Below are 25,099 nucleotides of genomic sequence, written 5' to 3' on the forward strand. Positions count from 1 at the left end.
CCTCTGCAGAAGCAGAGGTAGTACCCCGGACACCACCTTCCCTTATCTTCTTAACTGCCAACCTATTTTCATCAGACACACGTCTTCATGGACTGGACACATCAACGAACTCATCTCAAAATAATTGTATCAGGAAAGTTTGGGCTTATGCCAGGTGCAAAAGTAAACAGTCTAATTATATAAACTTAAAAAAAATAGTCAAATTATAATTAATCTAACTCATCAACCCCATGGAGGGTCCCAAGAATCACACTTTGAGAAACAATCTCCTAGAGGACAATGACAGAGAAACTGTCAAAAACTGAGACAGACAATTTCATTTCACATTTGTAATACCAATAACCAATTAACCAGGGAGCAAGCTACGTAGTTCAATACCCAACTGTTATTATTAATGGGGAGAAAAATCCTATCCCTTTCTCTTCTTAAAAACAACAAATCCATGCTATTTTCAGGTTGCACCTTACCACCACGGAGAGTGGTGTCTCGATTCTAATCATCTGTATCAGTCTCAACTTTCATGTCAATTTTCAAATGCCAGTCGAGTCTTAAAAGCCGGTATTCGCAGATAGGTAAACAACTCCACGCTGAGGTACGAGGACCTCAGGAGGTTTCATTTAACTCACTGTATGGCCTTAGCATCAGTGTGGTATTAACCTGGACCTCTGTCCACTCACTATTGCTGCAGCCACATGGAGATGGCAATTCAGACGGAGGCTGTGGCCTCTCACATTTACTATGAAAGAAAGTTCCACATAGAACATGAACTGGCACAATTAAAGCTTGCAGAAGCAATGTCAATTAAACCACAAGCTAGAATAATTATTTCTATTCCATGTCTATAAAGAAGCTCCTCAAAAGTCCACAACCGTTCCCACGGGGAGATTGGCAGTTTGTGACAAATGACCAGTTTGTCAAATGCGGCACCTCAAAATTAGAGCAAATCAATATAACACAAATAAAACTTAATTTTTTTTTTTAAGAATGTGATCTACTTAGTAGTCAGAGCCTGGATTCTCTTCCCCCAGTGAGGGTGTAAGTCCTGGTTTTCCCTGGGTTACTGGGCCTGCGTGTACCTCAGTATCTCCATATACAAAATAAGGATAGTAACGTCCCTTTCTCACTGCCCCTTGGGGAGATTATGAACAGTGTGAAAGCACAAGCACACCCGCCCATACCTCTTGATTTCCAAATGATTTGGGGTTGGGTGTGGGGAGAATTTCAAGTCAGAGTGTGTCTCTGCGTCCCTGCCCTCTGCCACCGCAGCTCAGTGACACTTCCCGTACCAGCTGTCTGGCCTCCTTGGCTCTCCCACTTGTGCTGTGTTTGACTTCATCTGTCACTTGTTTGATGACAGTAGCAAGAACCCTACCAGAACCAATCCTTTTCGGCTCAAAAGATGAATATAAAACCCTCTACCACACTTACAAACTAAGTGTTAAAAATAAGCATCCCAGAAAGGAAGATGTTTAATCAATTTGAGTAATCTTTTTTTTTTTTTTTAATTTCTGGCATCTCCATATACTACTTGGTAAACTCTATAGCTGCAAGTTATTATGTAACTGTAGATTAACTTTATTCCACTGAGAAATTCCAAGTGATCAGGCTACTTTAATAGATTTTCTCCAGTAATAGTAGGATGAAAATTCACCTGAGCTTTATAGACCTAAAACAAGACGTGCATGAATTCAGATGACTCCGAATAACAGACTCCCATGACAAGATTCATAAAACTGTATGAAGTGTGTTGTCAGTCTTTAGCTAATGATTTTTAAATGGGTCCCCAAAGAACATAAATCTGACTTTGCTAATTTCATTGCAGGAGATGGTTCCCCATGTTATGTGAACATACAATACAGAGGCCAGTGTCCCCATAACCCTCCACAAGATGCCCTAAAAGACGACTAACTGAGAATAGTGAGACTTCTCCATTAAGATTCTATTTCCATTTGGTATCCTGAGTAGGTATTCACTTTTTAATGCACTACTCATGTACAAAGCTATTTTTAGCCCTCGCCCAACTTTAAAACATTTGAAAAGCTCAGAATAAGAACAGACTATTACCTACAAGTGCGGGGAGGGATGAACATGAATTATAACCACAAAACCAAAGCAGCGACTTTCCTCTCTTCAGGTTTCAATAAATGTAAAACAGTGGGTGGCCCTTTGTATACAGATGACACCACCAGGCTCACCTTAGGAAAACTGCAAGGACTGAAGTGTTCACAGTGCCGGCTCACGTCCACTTCTTAGACGCCTCTGCCTGACACACTCAAGCCGTCTCTCCACTGCGTTTGTTTATTAAGGCCGACTGCCTGCTGGAAGGCAATTACCCCTCCAGCACCACCACGCTGGTGCGGCAGGCATGTATCAGCTGGTAGTAGTTGAAAGGCCGTCTTATTCAACTCAGCCTTAGTAACCAATGTATTAATGATTCCTTAGGATATTTACATGGTAAGACATTATTTGTCAACATAGATGGATATCAGATTGATAAAACTTCAGACCACGAGAACATTTTGAATATTTTGGATGGTGTGGCACCCATCAATTACTTGAGAACCAGCAAGCGGACTGGGCAGGAGTGAAGAGACCCAGGTGTTAGACCACAACTAGCTACCCATGTGACTCAGGCACGTTAAACTCTCTCATTTAAAAACATGAACGATTTGGTGTCAAAGGCCCCTTCCAACGCTGAAGTCTGATTCAGTGAGATTTCTTCTGTGTAAGGTAAATCCTAACCACGTGTAGGACGTGAGGGCTGTGAGTGTGTGTGTGTGTGTGTGTGTGTGTGTGTGTGTTTCTTCTTGACTGTGACTCTTCGTTCACCTAATGCCAAAGCCGATTAAGTCAGTGCACCATCCCAGCGAGCCAAATGATATTTCATCTCTATACAGAAGTAGACCAGAAAGAAGTTGAGTATCAGTTCGCTGTTTATTCTTCCTATTCAAAGACCTCATTAACAAGTCAGAAATATCATTGGCAACATGAGGTTCACCAGGGGTGCTTTCCTGGAAGCAGCAAAGCTGACAGCACAATGAGAATCCTGTCCGTTTAGTGACCTTCCCGCTGGCCGTGTCACACCACTTGTTTCTCTTTTGTTGCCTTTGCTACTATTGCAGCCTTGTTAGCAAAGTCAAGTCATAAAGCTTACCCTTTGGAGGCTGTCCTTTTTCACACCTAACATCTGCTAACAGATCAGACACACGGTCTGTCAGTTGTCAATTTGCACCTCCCAGCGCCCATTCCGAGCAAAGTGTGAAGTGAGGCCTCAAGAAATCTCATGCCGTTTCTTAATTCCCTAAACACCGTATTCCCTGCAAGAAAAAGATCATTTGAGGAAATTACATTTTAACTAATATGTATGACCTATTGGAATTCTTCCTGGAAACACGTTTTTGTTGACAGGTTCAAAAAAGGGGGCTGAAATTTTCCACTTTTCTTCACTATTGTCTGTAGTGCAAAATCCACGTTCCCTGCCACCAATATGGCACTTGTTACAACTATGAAGATTCATTTTGAAATCCATTTTAGGATGTTTTTCCCAAAACTATTGGAGAGCAACACCCACCTTTCATAACCTGACCTGTGGGGTAGGGAACATCATTAACACCTGCTGACTGAGATTTACGCGGAATCTCAGGAGTCACATTAAAGCAAAAATAGAAAGAAGAGCTTGTGACTATGCTTTTAACATGATTTATTTCCCTGTCAGTCTGATTTGATTTGTTAGGTGAAAAATAATGAGTTCAGTCTCCAGGAAGGTAAGTCTATGAGTAAAGCCATGAAGAGCTCTATAGGGCCAGAGCTGAAATAACCTCCATGAGACTGACGGACACCAAGGAGACACACACAGCATCTGACCTTGTAAACTTTCTACACTTTAGAAATGCTTCAAATTCAAACTCAGTCCGTACAAGTAGATTTCTGAGACTCCCTATTTAATTTTATTTATCTGACTCAAACAAGTCTGACTAATACCCAATCCTGACACCAAATTCCTCCGGACAAAGAAGCTTAACAGGGTAGACGCCCATGTAAATACTTAAATATCTAGAGTAGCAACACACTTGGTATGTCTGGGTTCATTTAGGATTTTAGAGCTGAACTTAAACCAGGTTTATGAGCATTTTTTACATGACACCATTGATCACTGAGAACAGGTTACATGATAAGCTAATAGCCTCAATTTAAACCCCTAAAATATCTTTACTGATACAATTCTGAACTCCTTGCCCCCGTCTCAGTACCATACGTCCCTCTGTGAACTGTATAGTAAATGATGAAACTTGCTGCTGCTTTGTCATGAAAATTCTATCTGATACAAGATATTCTAAAGGGATAAGAGGGAAGAGGTTCTCACACCTCTTGGGTGCCTTTCTCCTCCAGGAAGAGGCTGTAAGCAGAAAAACGTTTCATTTCTACCAAGCACAATGAAAACATATTGTTGTCAGTACTATGTGCCCAGCTACTCTAATTCCTCCACATATATTGTCTTTTTCCCCTCCTATAACAAGGACCCTTAGCAAAAATTTGGGTAGAAAAAATTCTTTTTGCCTATGGAAAGGCATCATATCCTGCTCGTAATAAAACCTTAACATGTCCACACACAAGCTTCATTAGGTATGTCTGTTGTATATTCAAGCAGTTTATGTGACACAGTTTGTAAATAGGGGCCTATGTACCAAGGGGCATTATTAAACAATTACTAAAAATCTATGTGATAATGTGAGTTTTGTATTAACTATGTATTTGTATTATAAATAAGTGTAGTAAAGCAAAGGGCATGAAGAAAAATAAAAAGTAAATTCTCCTATTGGCTTGCAATGTGGTGATACATAGTATATGTCTCTGAGTCAATCATTTAGATAACACATGTCTGGTGGGTAGTTAAAATTACTAGATCTGTTTCTCAATTAAGAATGATTCTTACACATTAGGTTCTCTGCCATCGTCAATGTGGCTTAAGTAACATCATCACATATTCTACACAAGTAGATCCAAAATGAAACTCTGAAATAAAAATGCTTGGCACTGGGAGACCAATGCTAGGCACACTCAGGTGAGATTCAGTTCTTTCTCTCCGTATTAGACCACACATACCGTGTTTCCCCCAAAATAAGACTGGGTCTTACATTAATTTTTGCTCTAAAAGACACATTAGGGCTTATGTTCAGGGGATGTTATCCTGAAAAATCATACAAGGGCTTATTTTCAAGCTAGGTCTTATTTTCGGGGAAACACAGTATTACTCTGTTCTCTAAATTATCATCACAGCAGAATAGAAATTCAAAGCTGGCCCCAAGAAAAACATGTAGGCAGCTGCCTTAGGTGACCCTGTTGTGTCTTTCTTGTCCCTTTTTCTACCAAACCCAACATTTTCTAACTCCTTCATGTCCCTATTTTGGGGTAAAGTTGAGCTACCATGATTTATTCAAACCTTTCTTGCCCTCTTTCCTCCCTTACCTAGGGATGAAATTTACCTGTTCCATCACCTGGTCTCTCAAAGCCACCTGTCGAAAGTTAGCTGGATAATGTCTCTGCTTTAAACAACCGGTGGCCGGCACTGCCTCTGTTAATTCAATGAACATTTACTGAGCATCTCCTAGGTGCCAAGGATTATTCAGGTGTTAGGGACAAAGCAATGAACGAAACAGTCAAAAATCCATCCCTCAATCCAGTGAGGGAAGAGAGAAATAATTAGCAAAAAAAGTTTACCATGGCCAAGGGTGATAAACGCTCAGAGAAAAATAAAACATGAAGAAGGACTCACACCAAGATTACAATGTCTCAGTTCAGATTCAGCAAACATCCGAACTCTTTCAAGCACTCAAAAATATTCCTGCCAAATTAATCTAAACTATAGGAACAGAATTTTTAGTCAGATGTAGATAATTATTTGATATTTTTAAAATCTAAATTGAAAATGTTCTATCCTACCTTAAACAAATGAAATCCCACTGGTATAAAAGACAGTTAAGCAATTTTAGAAAACTGTAGAAACACATTCTTTTCTTAAATGGCTCTCTGTCCATCAGTCCACAAGATATATACTACAGGGTGGCTAAAAACATCACTTGTTGAGTAGAAAGCATGACATTTTTTAAGGCTCTTTATAAGGATAGAAAAATGCAACTCATTGCTGTAAGAACAAAAACCGTTAAGTACAAAGCATCTGTACACTTGAGTTACTGAGAAAAGCACCATTGCAGGGAGGGTAAATGACACATACCATTCCAAAACCAAACAGCTTCCCTTTTTATTAATGCGCAAGAAGTGAACTTTGAATGACATTTCACAAGCAGAACACAAATGAAAACACCGAATTTGTATGTATAGTATCTGTAAACGTACACATTATAGGCATTTAATAATCCTAGTCTAAATATGAGAACATTGGTTCTCTGACCTCAAATGAATTCAGTGTTGGCATCACTGTTTCTAACTTACAGTGTTTTATATTTACCAGGAAGAATTATAGACACCCGAGTTCAATATAGTCAGGCATTCATGTTAAGGTATAAATAGAGTTTTTAACAAATAAGCTGTATAATAAAATAAGTTTACTTTTAATTGCAGTTACAGTCATTTTCTTCAGTCAATAAAAATATTCCTTGGTTATAAAGCAGCTTATTTTGCAAATGTATTTCAGGAAAATAGTTTTAGCAATATTTGAAATACCACAGTTGTTTTTTTTTTTTTTTAAAAAAAAAGGGCAGCAAAGCAACAGAATTTAGATTTTAAATAGTATATTGCAAAATAGTTCAACATATTATTTCTAAGCAAAAAATTAGCTCCATTCTGAAGGATGCTTTCAACTTTATAAAGCAAACTGTTCCAGTATTTCTGTTGTAGTTTAAAGTCTAAATAACTACAATTAGAGACATATCTTTACATATGTAGGACCTAAACTTCAATGCGAATCCATAACACAAATGTTTTGCATTATTATATCACTCTATTATGAACCTTATTTTGTTACGTGTTCAACAGGAAAATAAAACACGATACAGTCCTGTAGCTTTATAACAGGATAATTTGCAACAATTGAAAAAAAGAGCAACAACAGCAAACACCAGCTTTATGAATTATAAAACAAAAAAATTGAGAAATCATGAACATTTAAATGAACAACTACTATGTTCTTCCTTATACATCTTAATTTGCACTCTTCTCTTAAGTGTAATTTTTTAAATGTTTTTCATATCCCAGGTAGAATATATGACAAAATTCTCTACAAAAGTGAAAGTGCATCATCATGTTTTAAAAGTGCTTTGTGTATGTGTGTATGTGTGTGTGATATGTCCAATAAGGAAGTTTAAATAAGTATGTGCAAAACTTCTATTTATTACTTGAATTCATAACCTAGTCATAGTCTTTTGTAATTCATCCAGATGAGGCAGTCACCAACACAGAAGAAAAATCCGAGTTTATATACTTTTTATATAGAAGAGCCACAGGTCAGAAGACCCACGTTCTGTTCTTAGCTCTGTTAACCAACGTCAGTGACCCTGGGTAAGAGAAGAGCTGCTTTAGACTTCCACTTCCATATTTGGCAATGGGAGAGTGTCTAAGTTCAAGAGCACAGCAGGCCCCAGCCAGCGCCAAAATTCTAACATATCTTTAGATGAGGCACTCCTGAAAGGGCAAATAATTTTGCCAAAAAACATGAAAAATACACTAGTCACATAGCTACTATTATTGTACTGATTAGCACAGAAAGAAAGAAAAACTCCAACAGTACTTGGCAGAAAAAGGTCATGTGAACATCATACGTTAACCAAAGCTAGTGAAAACCTTCACAATTACGGCAAATGAAAATGCCAATATTATGTGCAAAAATGAAACAGAGTAAGCAACATCAGTCGGTCACCTAACAGCACATTTTTTCCTAAGTCTCAGAAGTTTCGTGGGTCTAAAGCTTCAAAAGCTTTGAAAAAGGCTTATTTTAAAATTATCTTAAGGGAACCATGGCTCCATAGCTCACATTGCTAGCGTTTTAAAGGGGTCTCTCTGAATTGTTACGATGATTTGTACGAAGCTAGCCGTATGTTCAAATTTTCAATAATGGCTAAATAAAGTCAACCATTTGCCACAGACTATTTTACACCATATATGAGGTCTGACAATTACGTTCGTGAACTCATCCTAGAAAAAGTGCTATATACCTCATTGCTGAGTATCACTATGGTCACCTTCGAGGTTCTTCTCCCCTTGGGAAGCTATGCACTGATGCCAGCGCCTAGGACACCCTTCAAAGCAATTTTGGAACTCTTTTTCTGGAATGGCCATCAGAGCTGTTGTCATGTTACCCTTGATGTCCTGAATGTCATCAAATGTCTTCCTTTCAATATTTCTTTTATCTTTGGGTAAAGACAGAAGTCATTGGGGGCCAGATCAGGTGAGTAGGAGGGTGTTCCAATACAGTTTATTTGTTTACTGGCTAAAAACTCCCTCAAAGACAGTGTCATGTGAGTTGATGCATTGTCGTGATGCAAGAGCCATGAATTGTTGGCGAAAAGTTCAGGTTGCCTAACTTTTTCACGCAGCCTTTTCAACATTTCCAAATAATAAACTTGGTTAACTATTTGTCCAGTTGATACAAACTCATAATGAATAATCTCTCTGATACCAAAAAAGTTAGCAACATCGTTGCAACAAGTTTGCGAAGTTAATTGTCACACCTCATATATGTATGTACACACACACACACACACACACACACTGCAGAAGTCTAACTCAACAATTCTCATCCACGAGCTTTGACCCATTTATTCCTCGATAGGTTACTCTGCTGGGTCGAACGAGGACTCCGTGGTTGGGCTTACAGGTGAAATAGCGTGTGTCTCCCACTGCTCCATCGTTCTTCCCCTTGGCGCTTCGAAGCTCAAGTCCAAGCCAGATCCCCTGCAGCAAAGTCAGTGGGGCCCACATACCTCACGGTGCCCATCTCGCTGGAGCTCGTGAGGAGGACCTGGGACCCCTCGTGCAGCCTCACGGCCCCTTCAGCACCGCCTGGGCTGCTAGTGCTGCTCCAGCTGCGACGCAGAGCAGCTTTCGATCTGTTCACAGGGAAGAGCAAGAAAAACTCTTCAGTGCAAAAGGCACATAAATGCGATTTATCATATTCATGTCCACTGCCAGGTTCTCAGTTCAGTCACAAAGAGAATACTTTATGTTTACAACTTGATTTTTTTTTTATTCTAAATAGCAATATTAGAATATACTTTTGTTTAACATTTTAAAAGTTTGTCTTTTTTTGACTATTTTAACACTACACTCATCTGGATTTTAGATTTATATATATGCGTACAGTTGACGCTTGAACAGCGGAGAGGTTAGGGGTGCCACACCCCCCATGCAGTCGCAAATCCACGTATAAGTTTTGACTCCCAAAAAACTCAAGTTGTCCCTCAGTATCAGTAGGGGATTTGTTCCAGGATCTCCCATGGATATTAAATCCACAGGTGCTCAAGTCCCTGTATAAAATGGTGTGGTTCAATGCATACAGTCAGCTTTCTGCATCCCTGGACTCCCAACAGGTATTTACCGGAAAAAAGTCCAGGTGTAAGTCAACCTGCACCGTTTTAACCTATGTGTTCAAGCATCAACTGTGATACAGCAATTAGAAAAAATACATCTATACCTATTTTATTGCTGTCACGTTTCCCCGAAAATAAGACCTAGCTGGACAATCAGCTCTAATGCATCTTTTGGAGCAACAATTAATATAAGACCCGGTCTGATTTTACTATAATATAAGACCAAATATAATACAATACAATACAATATTGGATCTTATATTAGTTTTTGCTCCAAAAGACGCATTAGAGCTGATTGTCCAGCTAGGTCTTATTTTGGAGAAACACGGTAACAATATTAGTGAAATAAAGCAAAAGGAAAAGAACCCTGCTGAACCACATTTTGGCTGTGGTAAATTAAAATTACCTTTTGTTCACTTTTTAAATATTTCTTTACATAAAACTAATTTTTTAAAACTGTGAATCACCACTTTGGAAAATATACATATATTTTTATGAATGAACTCCAGTTACACTTAAGGGTGTACCACCATCCCTGCCACTAGCAGTAAGAAGGATCTGGGTTGCCTGGCGCAGGAGTCCTCTCCTTTGCTCTACAACGAAACATCACTTAGCATGTACTGCTTGCTGGCACCCACCACCAACCCCACCTGGTAACAACGGGACACCCACACGTGGAACTCAAGCCAATACTGCCCAGAGCTTCCTCCACTGTCACCGAAAGTAGGAACTTAGCCACAATAGAAACATTGCCAGGATCTCATTGCCCTCTGACCTGAGACCTCCCAAAACAGTCACCCACAAACCATCACTAGTGGTGCCTTCACCCTCTGTCCACGGCACCTCTCCTCCAAAAGAAACCCTTCTCCCCATCCCCACAGTGCAATCAATGCAGAAACTGTTATCAAAACTGCATGGTACCCAATAGGGAACAGAATCTGGGTCCTGCTTATTTTCTACTTTACTTCATTTTTTGTATTTTTTAATACACTATATCACACACAATGTCTCCTTTCCTCCCATTAAAGACCCTGTAAAAAAAAAAAAGAGCACTCTAATTTTGAGGGTAGGAAAACTGAGGTCCAAAGACTTGCCCTGAGCCACATTCACCAAGAAGTGATAGAATTCTAGTTAGAAAATATAATGGAAAAAATATTGTTTACCATGTCAAATCTACAATACGAGGGTCAAGTTAACAACAACAACAAATACCTATTAGAAAAAGTATAAATCTTTACTGAAGAACATACAAAACACAAAAGAGCTTTATCCCAAAATAGAAACATATATATGTCAATTCTCCCCAAATTCACCCCAGGGATTTTTGAAACCTGACAAAATTACTCTAAATTTCACATAAATAATGACAATATCTATCATTTCCTGAGCACTTACTATGTGCCAAGACTTCACATACATTATTTCATCTGACCTCCCCCAAACCAGAAGTAGGTAGTATTCTCTCCTAAGGAACAAGGAATTTGAAGCTCAAAAACATTAGGCTATCTGTCTAAGGTCAGAGAGACGATAAAGAGGAGAGGGGCGCAGATCCAAGGCTTCCCCCACAAAGGGCAGGTTCTTACAACCATAATGGGTATTAGGAATAAAGACAAGGTTGAAAAATAATACAGCAAGGTTTATATTGCCATTTTGTTAAATTATATAAAGTTACAATAATTAAAACAAGGTGGCTCTTCCATATGAATGTACTTTTAAATGAAACAGAAAAGACAGCTTAGAAAAATACACATATTTCTTATGGGATAAAAAGTAAAACTCCAAATCAGTGGGAAAGGAGTGAACATTTAATTAGGAATGCTGTAAAAAATAGTTATGGGGCGGGGGGGGGGGAATGATTCTTACCACCCACTATATGTTAAAATAAATTCCAAATAAAGAGTTACATGCATAAATTGATAAAAGAAAGAACTAGAAGAAAATAAAACTGAATATTTATCTGATGTCACACACACACACACACACACACACACACACGGAAAGGGAAGGAGATAGACACTGGTACATGTTTTAAAAGTTTGGGATCTACTATTAGTTACATTATCTTTTTCTTTTATTATGCCATAAAAATGTTTCCAGGGGGCGGCCAGATGGCTCAGGTGGTTAGAGTGCGAGCTCTCAACAACAAGGTTGCCGGTCGCCCCCTGCAACTAAAGATTGAAAACGGCGGCGACTGGACTTGGAGCTGAGCTGCACCCTCCACCATTAGATTGAAGGACAATGACTTGGAGCTGATGGGCCCTGGAGAAACACACTGTTCCCCAATATTCCCCAATTTAAAAAAAAAAGTTTCCATATCACAGCAGTCTTTTAATACATAGCAAAAGTCACACTGAGGAAAACTATTACAGGATAAGGGATGTATAAAGGGGGAAACCTTTCAATGGGTATGTAGAGTATGTCTTGTCCAACTTTGCTTAAAAGTTCAGATACATGCTTTAGGGGAAAAATAGGAAAAAGCATATACCAAAATTTCTAATAGTGATAATCTCATCTAGGTGATAAAATTACAGATGATCTTTATCTGCAGTTAGTGTTTTGTAATTTTTCCAATTTTGTACAATCAACTTTCATAATCAAAAGTTTTTAGAGAACGAAACAAGTAATAAATGAATTCAATACCTAAACCAAAATTAATGGTTTGGATAAAGACTTGACATTCTATTAAGAATGATTTTGATTCAACTTATCCCGAAGCTCTAAAATCCCAGGGAAGTGAGACATTTAGAACTGACCTGCATTTGAGAGCTATGTTTACTCATTAACTGACCACCTATGAAATAGCTGGTCCAGGACGGGGTTCCAGGATTTGTGTATTATCAGTAAAATGTTACAGAAACTGCGACGGAGACTGTATGGAGCAGACGGAGCACGAGAGAGGAGGGAATCCATCCTCCCTGAGATCTCAGGCAAGATCCTTCAGGGAGTGACACTGAGTTCACTTTACAGGTGAGCAGACGGAAGGGGGAAGCAGACAGAGTCCCGAAAGCACACTATGTGTCCTGTGCGTATTACTTTTTCCTTTTTTATTTTTGGAACAGCACAGAGAGTATAGAGAACTGCTAGTCACTTGTGAGGATATTACCACAAGAGAGAAGTCAGGAGAGAGACACACCCCGGTGATACAGGTCTTCACCTGCAGTGCCAATGCCTCTGGGCTTCGTTCTGGGTGCAAGCACTCAAAAGCTTTAGCGGACAGGCAGAAAACACAAACGGATGATGTGAAATGATGGAGCCTGCGGCAAACGGGATTATATGAGTTCTACCGCGAGACATTCAAATTTCAGCCAACCAAACAAATCGTGTCAATAGGCTGGATTCCACAGACAGGATGCAATGAAGACTTTTAAGCGGACACACTGTAATGACACAGAGAGGAGCTGAAATAAGCTGGTAACGAGGGGAAGAGGCGTAGCGACAGATGTGACAGATCACAGGCTGGATGAGGACAGTGTGAGAGATGAAGCCTTGTGCCCACCGGCTTTTTGCGACACTCTGTTTCAATCTCAAGCTCCCCTTTCTTCGTTACCCTTGTTCTTGGCATTCGGTGTATATAGAATGCTGAAGACAGAAGAAATGCTTCCAACCCCCTTTCCATCCTTTTTTCCTCTGAAATGTACTCATCTCAAGAAACGATCTAGAAAAACAAATCCTGTTCTCTCACACAGACGGTATGGGAGGCTGCCCCATCCCCTTGCCTCGGTTCTGTTTCACTCAACGTGGGACAAACACGTCTTTGCCCCAAGTCCTTTGAGTTTCTTACCCAGAAATTTCCATCATCTCTGACTATGTTTTCCACGTTTCTTCTGGAAGTGTAATTTATTTCCAGATGAATAAATAAGAAAATGGTGCCGTGTTTGGGAAATCTTAGTAAACTTATTTTTTCAACCTATTGTCTTCAGAATACATCATGCTTCCAGGTTAGCAACAGCACAATGTACAATCAACTCTGTCCCCTCAGCAGGAGGTCACCCAATCACTCTAATGTCTCTCTCACCACTAAGATAGGGGATACGTCTCCTAGGACCAGCCAACACCTAAAGTCTTCTTTTGTTCCTTACAATACTGATCACCACACATTTTGGTCACACATTCTATAAACAAAAATAATTCAGTATATATCTTCAAACGTATGTTTATTCTTTGTTTTAAGCAGGTACGAGTATCAATCTGTACAAGTCTCAGTAAAGCCTCATTCATTTTTATTTTCATAGAAAACAAACAGAAGTACTGATATTTTCTTCTCAATGTCAACAAATCACCTGTGCACACGCAGACCTGCGGTATAATTCCCCTGGCTCGGGGTTTTTTTCCTCCTTTCCTGTTTCTCTGTACCATGCTCTTCCACTCACCAACATCTCGACACTGATTTTGATACCTCCCCCCTCAGAATCCTTTACGTCCTGGTGGCCTCTCCTTAGTAATTTCTTCCATTCTGCCTGAGACCTCCAATATCTTCAATAAACTGGACCGTATGTTACTGCCCTTAAACTCTTTCATCTACTCAAGTGAGGAGATCAACTTCAAAATTCTCACAAGGTTTTTAAGGAAGGGGGGAAGAAAACACCACGCCTACCCACCGTGCTAAAACAGTACCTGACAGTGCCTTTGGATGAGTCAGGGCTCTCAAGTGCGATGTCAGATCTTAGTGAAGCCTCCCAATAACTCCACCCCAGGTTCTGACAGGAACACCTGCCTGCTGCTCAGCTGATGGTCAAGTTCTAGTGCCTGGGCTCTAACTTCTAGTGGCTTCTAGGGTCCCACTACTTAAGCACCCATGTGCACTGCCCTACTCAGCTGGTTTTGCACTGTTTGTAGATTCCTTGGAAGGATTTCGAATAAAAAAAAAGAACTCCTTAACCCAACCAGTCCATATGATCCTCACATTCCTCTAGAAGTGACAGAAAACTATTAGGGGGTGTAAAGTGGGTGTGGGGAAAAATAAATGTAAATGAAAAAGAGAAAGGACTCTCTACAGAGAAACAAACCAAAAAAAAGCATTTTGAACAGTATATTCTACAAGACGAAGTGGAAGTATTTTTTTTAACTAATAGTAAGATTACATTATGCAAATAGGCCTGACATTTCTTTTAAGTATTGCTGAGCACATTGAATCAAATCTCTGACTAATTAAGTAAACAGTTTAAAATCAATCTGCCTTATTCAATAATAACACAAAGTATAAATTCCACCAACTTCTATTAACAGTACTAAACTTCTTTGAAAACATATGCAGTATACTGCTTTAGTCACTGGTGACATTTTTAATTGAGCTCGCAAAGGAGGGAGGAAGAACTCTTCTCAATACACTCATCACACCTTTTCTCCTTCAGTGTTAAAATTCTACCAAGCAATGTAAAAGGTACAAAATTTCACTTTTCTTCCTTCATAGAATCCTGTCATGTTCCCCTTGAAAGGTGTTTTTCTAAATCTTCTTAATACTCACTTGGCAAAAGCATTTCTTCTGTTAATCTCTTTTTGAGAAGAAGCAGAAGTTGTACTGAAGCTTCTCCTAAAACCTAAATACGAAAGTTAAGGTCAGAAGAGGAAAAGTAAATCACCGATTTGCAGTCCTTATTAAGTTATCTTTATAATTTCTTCTATACATGTTTCATTATATCTAACGTTTCTTTGGAAATAGAAAATAAAGAAAGAACATATAGAATATAAAAGTAGTTCAGATTTCTGGACAAATCTTGATCTTACCTTTCTCACACACGATGCACGCGTATGAGTAAGTTAAGATCATGACATAACTGTTGGAAGTTTTATTATAAAATTTCTTGAAAACCAAATAAACCTGAATTATACATTGATAAAGCTGAATCTTTTTACTCTCAAATATTATAATCTTGATAAATCATATGAAAAAAGAAAAATGATTTAGAAAACACTATAACTAAATATATCCAATTTATAAAATATTGAGTAATAAATTTCAGAACTTAAGATTGTTGTCATCCTCAAATGACAGAGCAATTTTTTGGTTGTTGTTTAATTTCACAGAAAGGTAGAATTTCTTAAAAATGTTTTTTAAAAGAATGGGATTTCCAGTTCTGGCAGTTAATGGCAGACCAGATGTGCTGAATGAATCTCTTGATTGAAGCGAGTATAATTTAAAACAACTATAATTTTTTTTTAAATGTTGAGCTGTCACAAAAGGCACAACTTCAGAGAGGCCGAAACCAAAAAAGAAATCATGGGAGGTAACCCAGCACTGACGCAATCTGCCATCTTGCACCACGGGACGCCACGGAATTTAGAGAACTTGGGCTTCTGCCTCACTGGCTGTGCAGGAGACCAGGAAGGACAGAAAGCCGGCGGCCTGCCAAGACGTGGATTCTAACAAGACTACTGGTTGAAGTGAGGATCCCACACAGCAAGCCCTCAGTGTAAGGTTAAATGAGAAACAAAATGAAACACCATTTGGACAAAAACAAAGGAAAGTGGCTTGGGTCAATGTTAATGCTCAGAAAAAGGCAAAATTGTCTCCCCTCAAAATTTGTGATCATAAGCGAATTTCATTTTATCTGTGTTATATTAAAAAAAAAATTGCACAGAATATAAATTAAAGTAGTCCCAGGTTGGCAGTGCCTCCAGACAACTGGTAGAAGTAAACATAATCTTTTCTGGAGGTATCAACCCAGGCCTCAAAAATTCTCATACATTCAATTCTGAGTAAAATTATCACCTCACAATAATAAACGATAAAACTTACAAGGATAAAAGGCACCATAAGTTAGGCTCAACAGAAACAGATGATAGAATCAGACTCACAAACACTTCAAATATTGGATTATTTAACATAAAATAAAAGATAACATTTAAAATGTTTAAAGACATAAAAGAAAAATTTGAAAATATGGGGAAAGAATAAGTCACAATAAGTAACAACCAAATACATTTGCAGAAAGAAAAAAACTAAATGAAAATTTCATAACTAAAAATTTTGTGGTGAGATTAAGCAGGAGAATAAACATAGCTGAAGAAAGAATCAGGAAATGAAAAGACAGATCTGAAGATATCCAGAATGCTGTCCAGAAAGACAAAATTGTGAAAAATATGAAAGAGGCAAGGGAAAGTAAGAAAGTGTACCATACAATTCACCAGACTTTCAGAAATAAATAATAAAGAGAATGAAGGAGAAAACATTTTAAGTATATGAAGAAGAATTTTTACAGAAATGATCAAAGATACGAATTTCCAGATCCAAGAAGACTCATAATGCCAAACAGATGAATAAATCTCCACCTACACACATCATAGTACAACTGTACAACACAAAGAAAATAGAGAGTTTTAAAAGCAGTACAAATAAAATAAAATAAAAATTAAAAAAGTAAATCATCTACAACAATATAGATGAGACAGACATATAGCTGACTTCTCAAAAAAAAAAAACGGACAGAAGATAGAAAACAGTAGAATTATTCTGTCAATGTGCAGGGAGAAAATATCCGTCCAACTAAAATTTTCACCAATTTTTACTTTTACCCAGTAAGACTATCACTGACAAACAAAAACTGAGAGACTTTGCTACCAACAGACCCTTTAAAAGGGATTTTAAAGAATATACATGAGGTAGAAATAAAATGATCCCAAGTGGAAGTTTTGAAGATTAATGACTAGATATTGGTAAGTATGTGAGCAAATCAAAAAAATATTGGTTATAAAAAAAAATGGAATTACCTTCGCAGAAGAAAAAAATATATATTGGCTATATAATATTAAAAACCATTATAATAATGTGAAATTTGTGGGGGAAATAAAATAGAAACTGAATGACTTGTTTTCTAAAATTTTTCTATTATTTTTGGAAAGAGTAAATATAATAATTAACCTCAGACTTTGCTAAGTATGTATGTCCAAGTACCTATAGTAATTACTAAGAAACAAATTCATAGGTAAAACTTTTATACACACAGAGAATAAAATGGAAAGAAGAGGAGTAAGAATATAACCAGAATGAAGTCAAGAAAGAAAAACATTTGAATATAAAAAAGTGAAAAAGTAGAAAACAAGTAAAATAGCATAAATAAATCCAAATATATTAGTAACTAAAATAAATGGAATAAGTGAAACTCTAATTCAAGTTATAAGACAAAGACTATCAGACCATATTTAAAAAAAAAAGAAGAAGAAGAAGTAAAACCCAACTATATTCTATTTAGAAAATATTCCAAAAACATAAGAACATAGAAAGGTTACAAGGCAGTGGATAGGAAAAAGATATATTAGGCAAATGGTTAACAAAAAGAAAGCTGACATAAGATAAAAAGAATTATTATAAAAGCAGTATCATTGTATTAACATCAAGAAGTGACGTAGTGTAGGTATAAATCTAATAAAACATATAAAAAATCTATATGAGGAAAACTGTAAAATGCTGATGAAAGAAATCAAAGCTCTAAATAAATGAAGAGGTATTCCATGTTTATGGATAGGAAGACTCAATATTAAGAGACCAGTTCTTTCCAATTTGACCTATATATACAATCTAATACCAATCAAAACCCCAGCAAATTATTTTGTGGATATCAACAAATTGATTGTAAAGTTTATATGGAAAAGCGAAAGGCCCAGAAAAACCAACAAAATAATGAAGAAGAAGGTCAAAGTCAGAGGACTGACACTACTAAACTTGAAGAATTACTATAAAGCTACAGTAATCAAAACAGTGAGGTATTAGAGAAAATAAACAAATAGATCAATGGAAGAGAATAGAAAGCCCAAAAATAGACCCACCTAAATAGTCAACCGGTCTTTGACAAAAGAGCAAAGACAATTCAATGGAGAAAGTACAGTCTTTTTAATACATAGTGATGGACAACTAGACATTCACATGCCAAAAAAAATAAATAAATCTATAGACACAGACCTTATCCCTTACACAAAAATTGGCTCAATGAATCATAGATCTAAACGTAAAACGCAAAACTATAAACTCCTAGAAGATAACACAGAAGAAAATCAGGGTGATCTTGGGTTTGTCAACACCAAAAACACAATCCATGCAAGAAAAAATTGATGATGGATTAATTAAAATTAAAAACTTCTGCTCTGTGAAAGACAATGAAAAGACAAGCCACAGACTGAGAGAAAATATTTGTAAAACATATTCTGAGAAAGACCTAACATCCAAAATATACAAAGACTTCTTAAAGCTCAACAATAAGAAAACAATTTAAAAATGGACAAAAGAACTGAATGGACAACTCACCAAAAAAGATGTACAGATGGCAGATAAGCATGTGAAAAGACCCTCATCACCTATTGTGGGCTGAATTGCGTCATTCCCCGCCCCTGCCAAAAAATCATATCTCCACATACACTCACACTGCGAGATACTGGGGGCTGAAATCCTCGCCCCCAGCATCTCACGATGAGAGTGTATGTGGAGATAGTAGTGAAGTGGTAGTTAAGGAAAGATGAGGCCATATGGTGGGCTCTAATCCGGTATGACAAGTGTCCTTACAAGAAGAGATTAGGACACAGACACAGAGGAAAAGACCACATGAAGACACGAGAGGAAGACAGCCGTCTATAAGGCAAGGAGACAGACCTTAGAAGAAACAACCTTGCCGACCCCTCAGTCTTGGATTTCCAGCCTCCAGAATTGAGAAAATAAATTTCTGTTGTTTGAGCCACCCCATCTGTGGTAGTTTGTTATGCTAGCCCTAGCAAACTGTGTCAACATCATATGTCAACATCATATGTCATTAGGGAATTTCAAATTATAATAAAACGAGATACTACTATACACCTATTTAGAATGACAAAAATCCATAGGTCATAAAGTTGACCTCAACAAACATTTAAAGACTGGTATTATAAAAATCACTCTTTCACCAATGGCTATCCATATGGAAAAAAATAAAATTAGATCCTTACTATATGCAAAATCAATTGCAGGTAAACTGACAGAGAGGAAAAGCAAAAATAGAAACCTTTCAGACAGCAATATAGGAAAATATGTTTATGATGTCTGTTTTAGGAAAAAAAATTTTAAGACAAAATATGCAAAATATAATGGTTTGCTATTTTGACTACTTAAAAAATAATAACTTCTGCTCATCAAAATATACCCAAAAAAAAGGGAGGCAGCACAGGACAAGTCAGAAACTAGGCAATATATATGCAACACACAAAAACTGACAAAATATTAGTGTCCAAAATATATAAAGAAACCTACAAAGTAATAAGATAAAGACAAACCAACCAAAAGGAAGATGGACAAGAGACTTGAACAGGTACATTATAAAAGAGAAAATGTAGATGGCTCATAAACATGAAAATAGGCTCCACCTCATTTGTAATCCAGAAAATGCAAGTCTGAACCTCGATGAGAGACCATTTAAATCTGTCAGATGGGCAAAGACTTCTAAGTCAGAGCAGACTAGTATTGGTGAGGTGAGGAGCAGCAGAGACTCATCGGCTGCCCATGGGAAGCAAACAGTTCCGCGTTCCCTAAGGAGGCTGCAGACATGGCTACCCCAGGCCTGGCCTTCCTAGAGAAACTTTTGGCAAGGTGCACAGTGGTAAAAACAGGATATAATCTAAATAACCATCATGTATAGAATGAATAATACATTTTAAGGGAACACTAAATAACAAAATAGCAAACAACACTCAAAATGAAACAAGCAAATTTGTTGATGTATCTATATATGGGTGATAAAGATATAAAGGAAATCAAAAGAATAATTAACGTAAAATTCAAGACTCATATCTGAGGACAGGGTATATGAAAAGGGAGACAGAGGAGCTAGGGGGATGCACAGGGGTTTCTAGAGCTCAGATAGTTGTCTCCTTTCGCTAGGCGGTGGGTAATAGATGTCTGCTTTATGATTACACAAGCCACAAACACATTTTATACACTCTTTTATACAAATATATTTCACAATAAAATGCTTCAATAAATAAATAAAAGCAAAGGAATAATTTTTAGGAACATAGAACTGTAATCTTACCAGGGTAAGAGTGATTCTGTTTATTCGAAGAAATTTCTGAAAGCGTGTCCAGGGAATCTGTTACTCTGTGAATAAAACAAGTAATGCAAACCTTATTAGAAGTAGCTGGTTTTTGGATTTAACACTGGCTCTTAACTGAGGTTTTCACACCAATGGTTCTTATTTCATTTGTTCGACAAGCATTTATTGAACATCTGTTATGAACCAGGAACGAACTTCAATCTAGCATCAGAGACAGGCAATAAGCAAACAGAAAATTTCCTTGTAATCTAAGGATAATTAGTACAGGAACAGTCAACTTCAAGTGAATTCACTTAAAATAGGGACCTGACTTTATTCCTTTGAAACTTTATCTTCAAATTTGAAACTAAAATATATGAAAATAAATTTATTTCATATTAAATTTAAGAAATGTTAGATTATAATTGTAAAAACATCACATTCTTAAATTTAAAAAAAGATATCACCTGAGTCTGTGTATATGTGTGATTTTTCTGATAAATTGTATGGCCAATACAATTAAACATTTTTTACTTTATATTTGACTCTAAGCACAATCAATCTAAGTTTTTACTTTATATTTGACTCTAAGGTCACTTTCCTGACAGGTTTCTCTTTATCTTTTAATATTCAGATCATTCTTTATGTTTAAAAGGCCAATCCCAACAGTATCATTTTCTTTGAATTGTTTATTGACCTAAACCTGCAAAGCCTTCATTCTGTCAGTCTTTTCCTCCAGCATACTTTGTTACCATCAAGAAATCCTGAAATTCTTGCCATATTTGCAATTTCATCTTGCAATTCATATGCATCTTTTTTTTACATGATATTCAACATACAGCAATCAATGACAGACTGATGAACACAAAAAATATGACTGCATGAAAAGGAGAGATACTTGAATTAAGTGGTGATGAATAGTTGAGAACTTAATTTTTTAAATGATCAGTTCATTAGTAAAAGGACCTATTTATTAGTGAGAACTAAGAATAAGAAAATTAATACTATCCTGATGAAGACTACTCGGACAAAAGATAGATGATTGATAGGTAGGTAGGTAGGTAGATAGATAGATAGATAGATAGATAGATAGATAGATAGATAGATAGATAGATAGATAGATGCTAGATATAGATAGATGATAGATAGATAGATAGATAGATAGATAGATAGATAGATAGATAGATAGATGATAGATAGACATAAATATCTAGTCAGTGAGTTTTCTTAGAATTTCTCTAAAGCAATATAGATTGACTTATATGTTAATAGAAGAAAAAATATTACCTAGATGAAAGTCGGGTGATAGCAGAAAGCAATCCAAGCAGAGGAAATAACATGTGCAAAGATTCTGGGACAGGAGGCACAATTTTTAAACATGAAGGGGGGAAGAAAAAAGACCAGCTACAATCTGGGAGGAGCTCTAAAATTCTTCCTTCTTGAAGATCAGTAGTATCTTTAAAGAGCTCCAAAGCTGGTTTAAATTAGAAACTTCTCAAAATCAGGGACCATGTCTGTTTTATTTGCTTATAGAATGCCTAGCACAGCACAAAGTACTAAAAGACACTTAATAGTATTTGATGATGATGAATGAGACAATCAGAAGATGACAGGAAGACAGCTGGATTGAAATAGCAGTTCATTTAGAGACAGCACTGTTTCTTTTAAGAAGAGGGAGCTGCTATTAAATGAATCACCTTAAAGAAGACCAAATAGAAGGCAAGAAAAAAACGTAGTAGAAAACGTGCTCCATTCACAAAGTGAGAAAAAGAAGATGAAACTCTAAGTGGCTTCACAATATAAAAGAGAAGAAAAGCAGTTACAGCATAAAAAACACTACACTAGCCTACAGTATGCCCAACTGTTCTCTGGGTAATCAACTATGAAATGAAGAACCCCAGTCCTCACAACTAGGAGACAAATTAAAACTGGTAAGAGTCTGCAGCGGTGTGTTAATGAAGATTTGTCCAAAGTAATATGAGAACCCAGAAGATGGACTGGTAACTCATCAAGGATTTCATTCCCCAATTCATCGTTTATAAGATACAGGCCCTGAAGAAAGTCACTGAGCCTCTTTTAACCATTACAGGGTAATGGTTAAGGGCAGGCATTCTGACGCTAGACTACCTGGGTTCAAACCCCATCCTGGGAGCTGTGTACAACCGCACAACTCACTTACCCTCTCTGTGGTTTACTGTCCTCATCAGTGAAATAGGGATCATTACAGCACCTGACCCACAGGGTTGCTACTGCAATTCGTGCAACGCAGCCAAAGCAGTGCCAGCACACGTCAGCGCTGTTCACTAGCTGTGACCTCTTTTTCTTCATTTATAAAATGACTACCGAAAAACAGCCAACTGTCTAAAAGCAAGGACTTAGGGAAAAACAACAAAATAACAAACCTGGGCTGAGTTCAGCTCCACCATGAACTAGTGTAGGAGATCAAACTGTGCCACTTCAAGACATGCCTCTCTGGCACAGGGATTGTTTTAAGCTGAAGACCTATGAGAACCAACCAACACAGGCAGAGGCTTTCTCTGACTCTTTATCCGCCCAAAACAGAGCCTCCAAAAAAAAAGAACTCATTTGTCATTAATCCCCTGGCCCGCAGTTTCATCAAATAGGAAAGATTGACTCTTATTATCACAGGAGAGAAGATGAGAAGTCAACAACACACCCAGACAGACATTGTCACAAATTACCCAGCCAGACAGACATTGTCACAAATTATCGTGTCTCCCATCTATTTTTCTAAGCGCCTGTTTGTCTTTCCTAAAAATCATTTGCTCAGTAAGCCGCCTCCCTCCCCCACTTTTCCCATTAAGATAGTCTATAAACTCTTAGATCTCACCAGTCTTGAGTATTCACTTCTTTCTGTGATGCCCGTGCAGGTAAAATGAAGTAAATTTCTGTTGCCTTTTCTCCTCTTAATCTGTTGTCAGTCTAAATCACAGACACACACACACCCCCACTCCCAGCTCCTGACCCTAAGAGGGTAGAGAAGTTTTTCCTCCCCTACACTAGCTATATGACTTGAGCTAAATTACTTTACCTCTGGAAACTTTTCTTCACCTGCAGAATGGGAATGATCAGAATACCTCACTGGGTTTGGGGTGATTAATGAGCTATGCACCTAAAAGGCACTGTACAGAGCCTACCACTTAGTAAATATCCATAGCAGCTACTGTAAGTTTCCAGCTCACCTGACCAAATACTTACTAGGATCAAATGAAACATTTAATTGAAGGTACTTTGTAAACTGCAAAGCATTATATGTTAAATGCTGTGTTATCATAAATAATAAGCAAAGAATTATATCAAGTATATCATAAAAGAAGAAAATTAATACAAAAATTAGATGTAATTATACAATATGAAAAGCAAAATGAAGAAGAAAAACTGATAAATTTGCCAGGAGGTATTCACACCGTCTAGTGGGAAGTGAACTGGACAAGAGACTCCCAGGTTGTGATCACAGATCTAGTCTCATGAATGTGATTACACCACATATGTTATTTCCTATTTAAAGATTAGCATCCCACTTGCCATCCACTGACAAGCACACCAAAGCAACCTCTTTCAGCGCATCAGTCATTCCACATCACGGTACCTGGAATTTCATGACGACTTAGTTTCTGCTCAACTTATTTTTTAAAACCAGAGTGAGCTAGTACAAAAGTATACTATCTTAAGAAGAGACTCGAAGGAGGTGTATTATATATAAATCCTTAAAGCTTCGCTTCCCCCAAAGATCTACTGCCTATCTATTTTTGAAAACTAAAGAAATCAGAGGAAAAAGCCATTTGGGTTCCATTAGGTTTGTAGGAGAATGAATGGGGTGCCTGCTGGCAGGAAATTTAATGTAGTTAGGCTGTGACTGCGGCAATCAGAGAGCATTTTCACTTTTGTTTGCGTGACAGATTAAGCTGCTGCTCTCACTGTTCTTAGCTGCAAACGCCACTTGTAATAGCCTACACATACTCATAGGGTTTGCAAATGAGGAATAAAGAAGGTTTTTAAAATTGCAAATCCTCAGCAAAGCAAATTTATCTTTCCATGAGCCTTCTCTCTGAAGAAGGTGGCTGGCTGGTTAACCCCTTGAAAAAAGACCAGAGCTGTCCTCAGTGCAACATCCTCAATACAAAATTAGGGACTGTAAGTATAAACCACTGCAAATTACAAGAAGTTCTTGTGAATAAACATGAATTCCACGTTTCTCACCTTTGTACCCTGGATGGGGGAGCAAATATTCCATATCTTGGAGAGCAACTAAAATACTGCACACCTCCAACTGAACCATCATTCTTGCCATGGGGTTTCTCAAGCTCTATGCCGTACCAATATCCTAGAACAAGAATTGGAGATTTAAAAAGCATCTGCACCATATCCAAAGCTGTTATACTGTTATACAACCCAAAGTCTAAATGGTTTCACATTTTCACAAATGACGGAGATGACGAAAGATCATCATTAAGCTTTCAAATGATAAAATTTGGAAAGTTGAAAAATGAACAGGAAAAACATTTTACAAGCTTAATTGCAGAGTAGTACATTAAGAGAGAATGATAA

The 25,099-nt window shown here is 37.4% G+C and overlaps 1 protein-coding gene across 1 annotated transcript in view; it reads right to left on the reverse strand.

Moving 5' to 3' along the window:
- Positions 1–8,624: 8,624 nt before the first annotated feature.
- CLIP4 (CAP-Gly domain containing linker protein family member 4) overlaps positions 8,625–25,099 on the reverse strand; it is a 54,130-nt gene continuing 37,655 nt past the window's right edge. Inside the window, 5 exon segments of the mRNA XM_033124214.1 lie at positions 8,625–8,907; positions 8,909–9,062; positions 15,007–15,079; positions 20,531–20,595; positions 24,752–24,875. Of these exon segments, the coding sequence (XP_032980105.1) occupies positions 8,740–8,907; positions 8,909–9,062; positions 15,007–15,079; positions 20,531–20,595; positions 24,752–24,875 (584 nt within the window). The 3' untranslated portion in view covers positions 8,625–8,739.

The sequence above is a fragment of the Rhinolophus ferrumequinum genome, chromosome 13 (assembly GCF_004115265.2).
Source record: "Rhinolophus ferrumequinum isolate MPI-CBG mRhiFer1 chromosome 13, mRhiFer1_v1.p, whole genome shotgun sequence".
NCBI lineage: Eukaryota > Metazoa > Chordata > Mammalia > Chiroptera > Rhinolophidae > Rhinolophus > Rhinolophus ferrumequinum.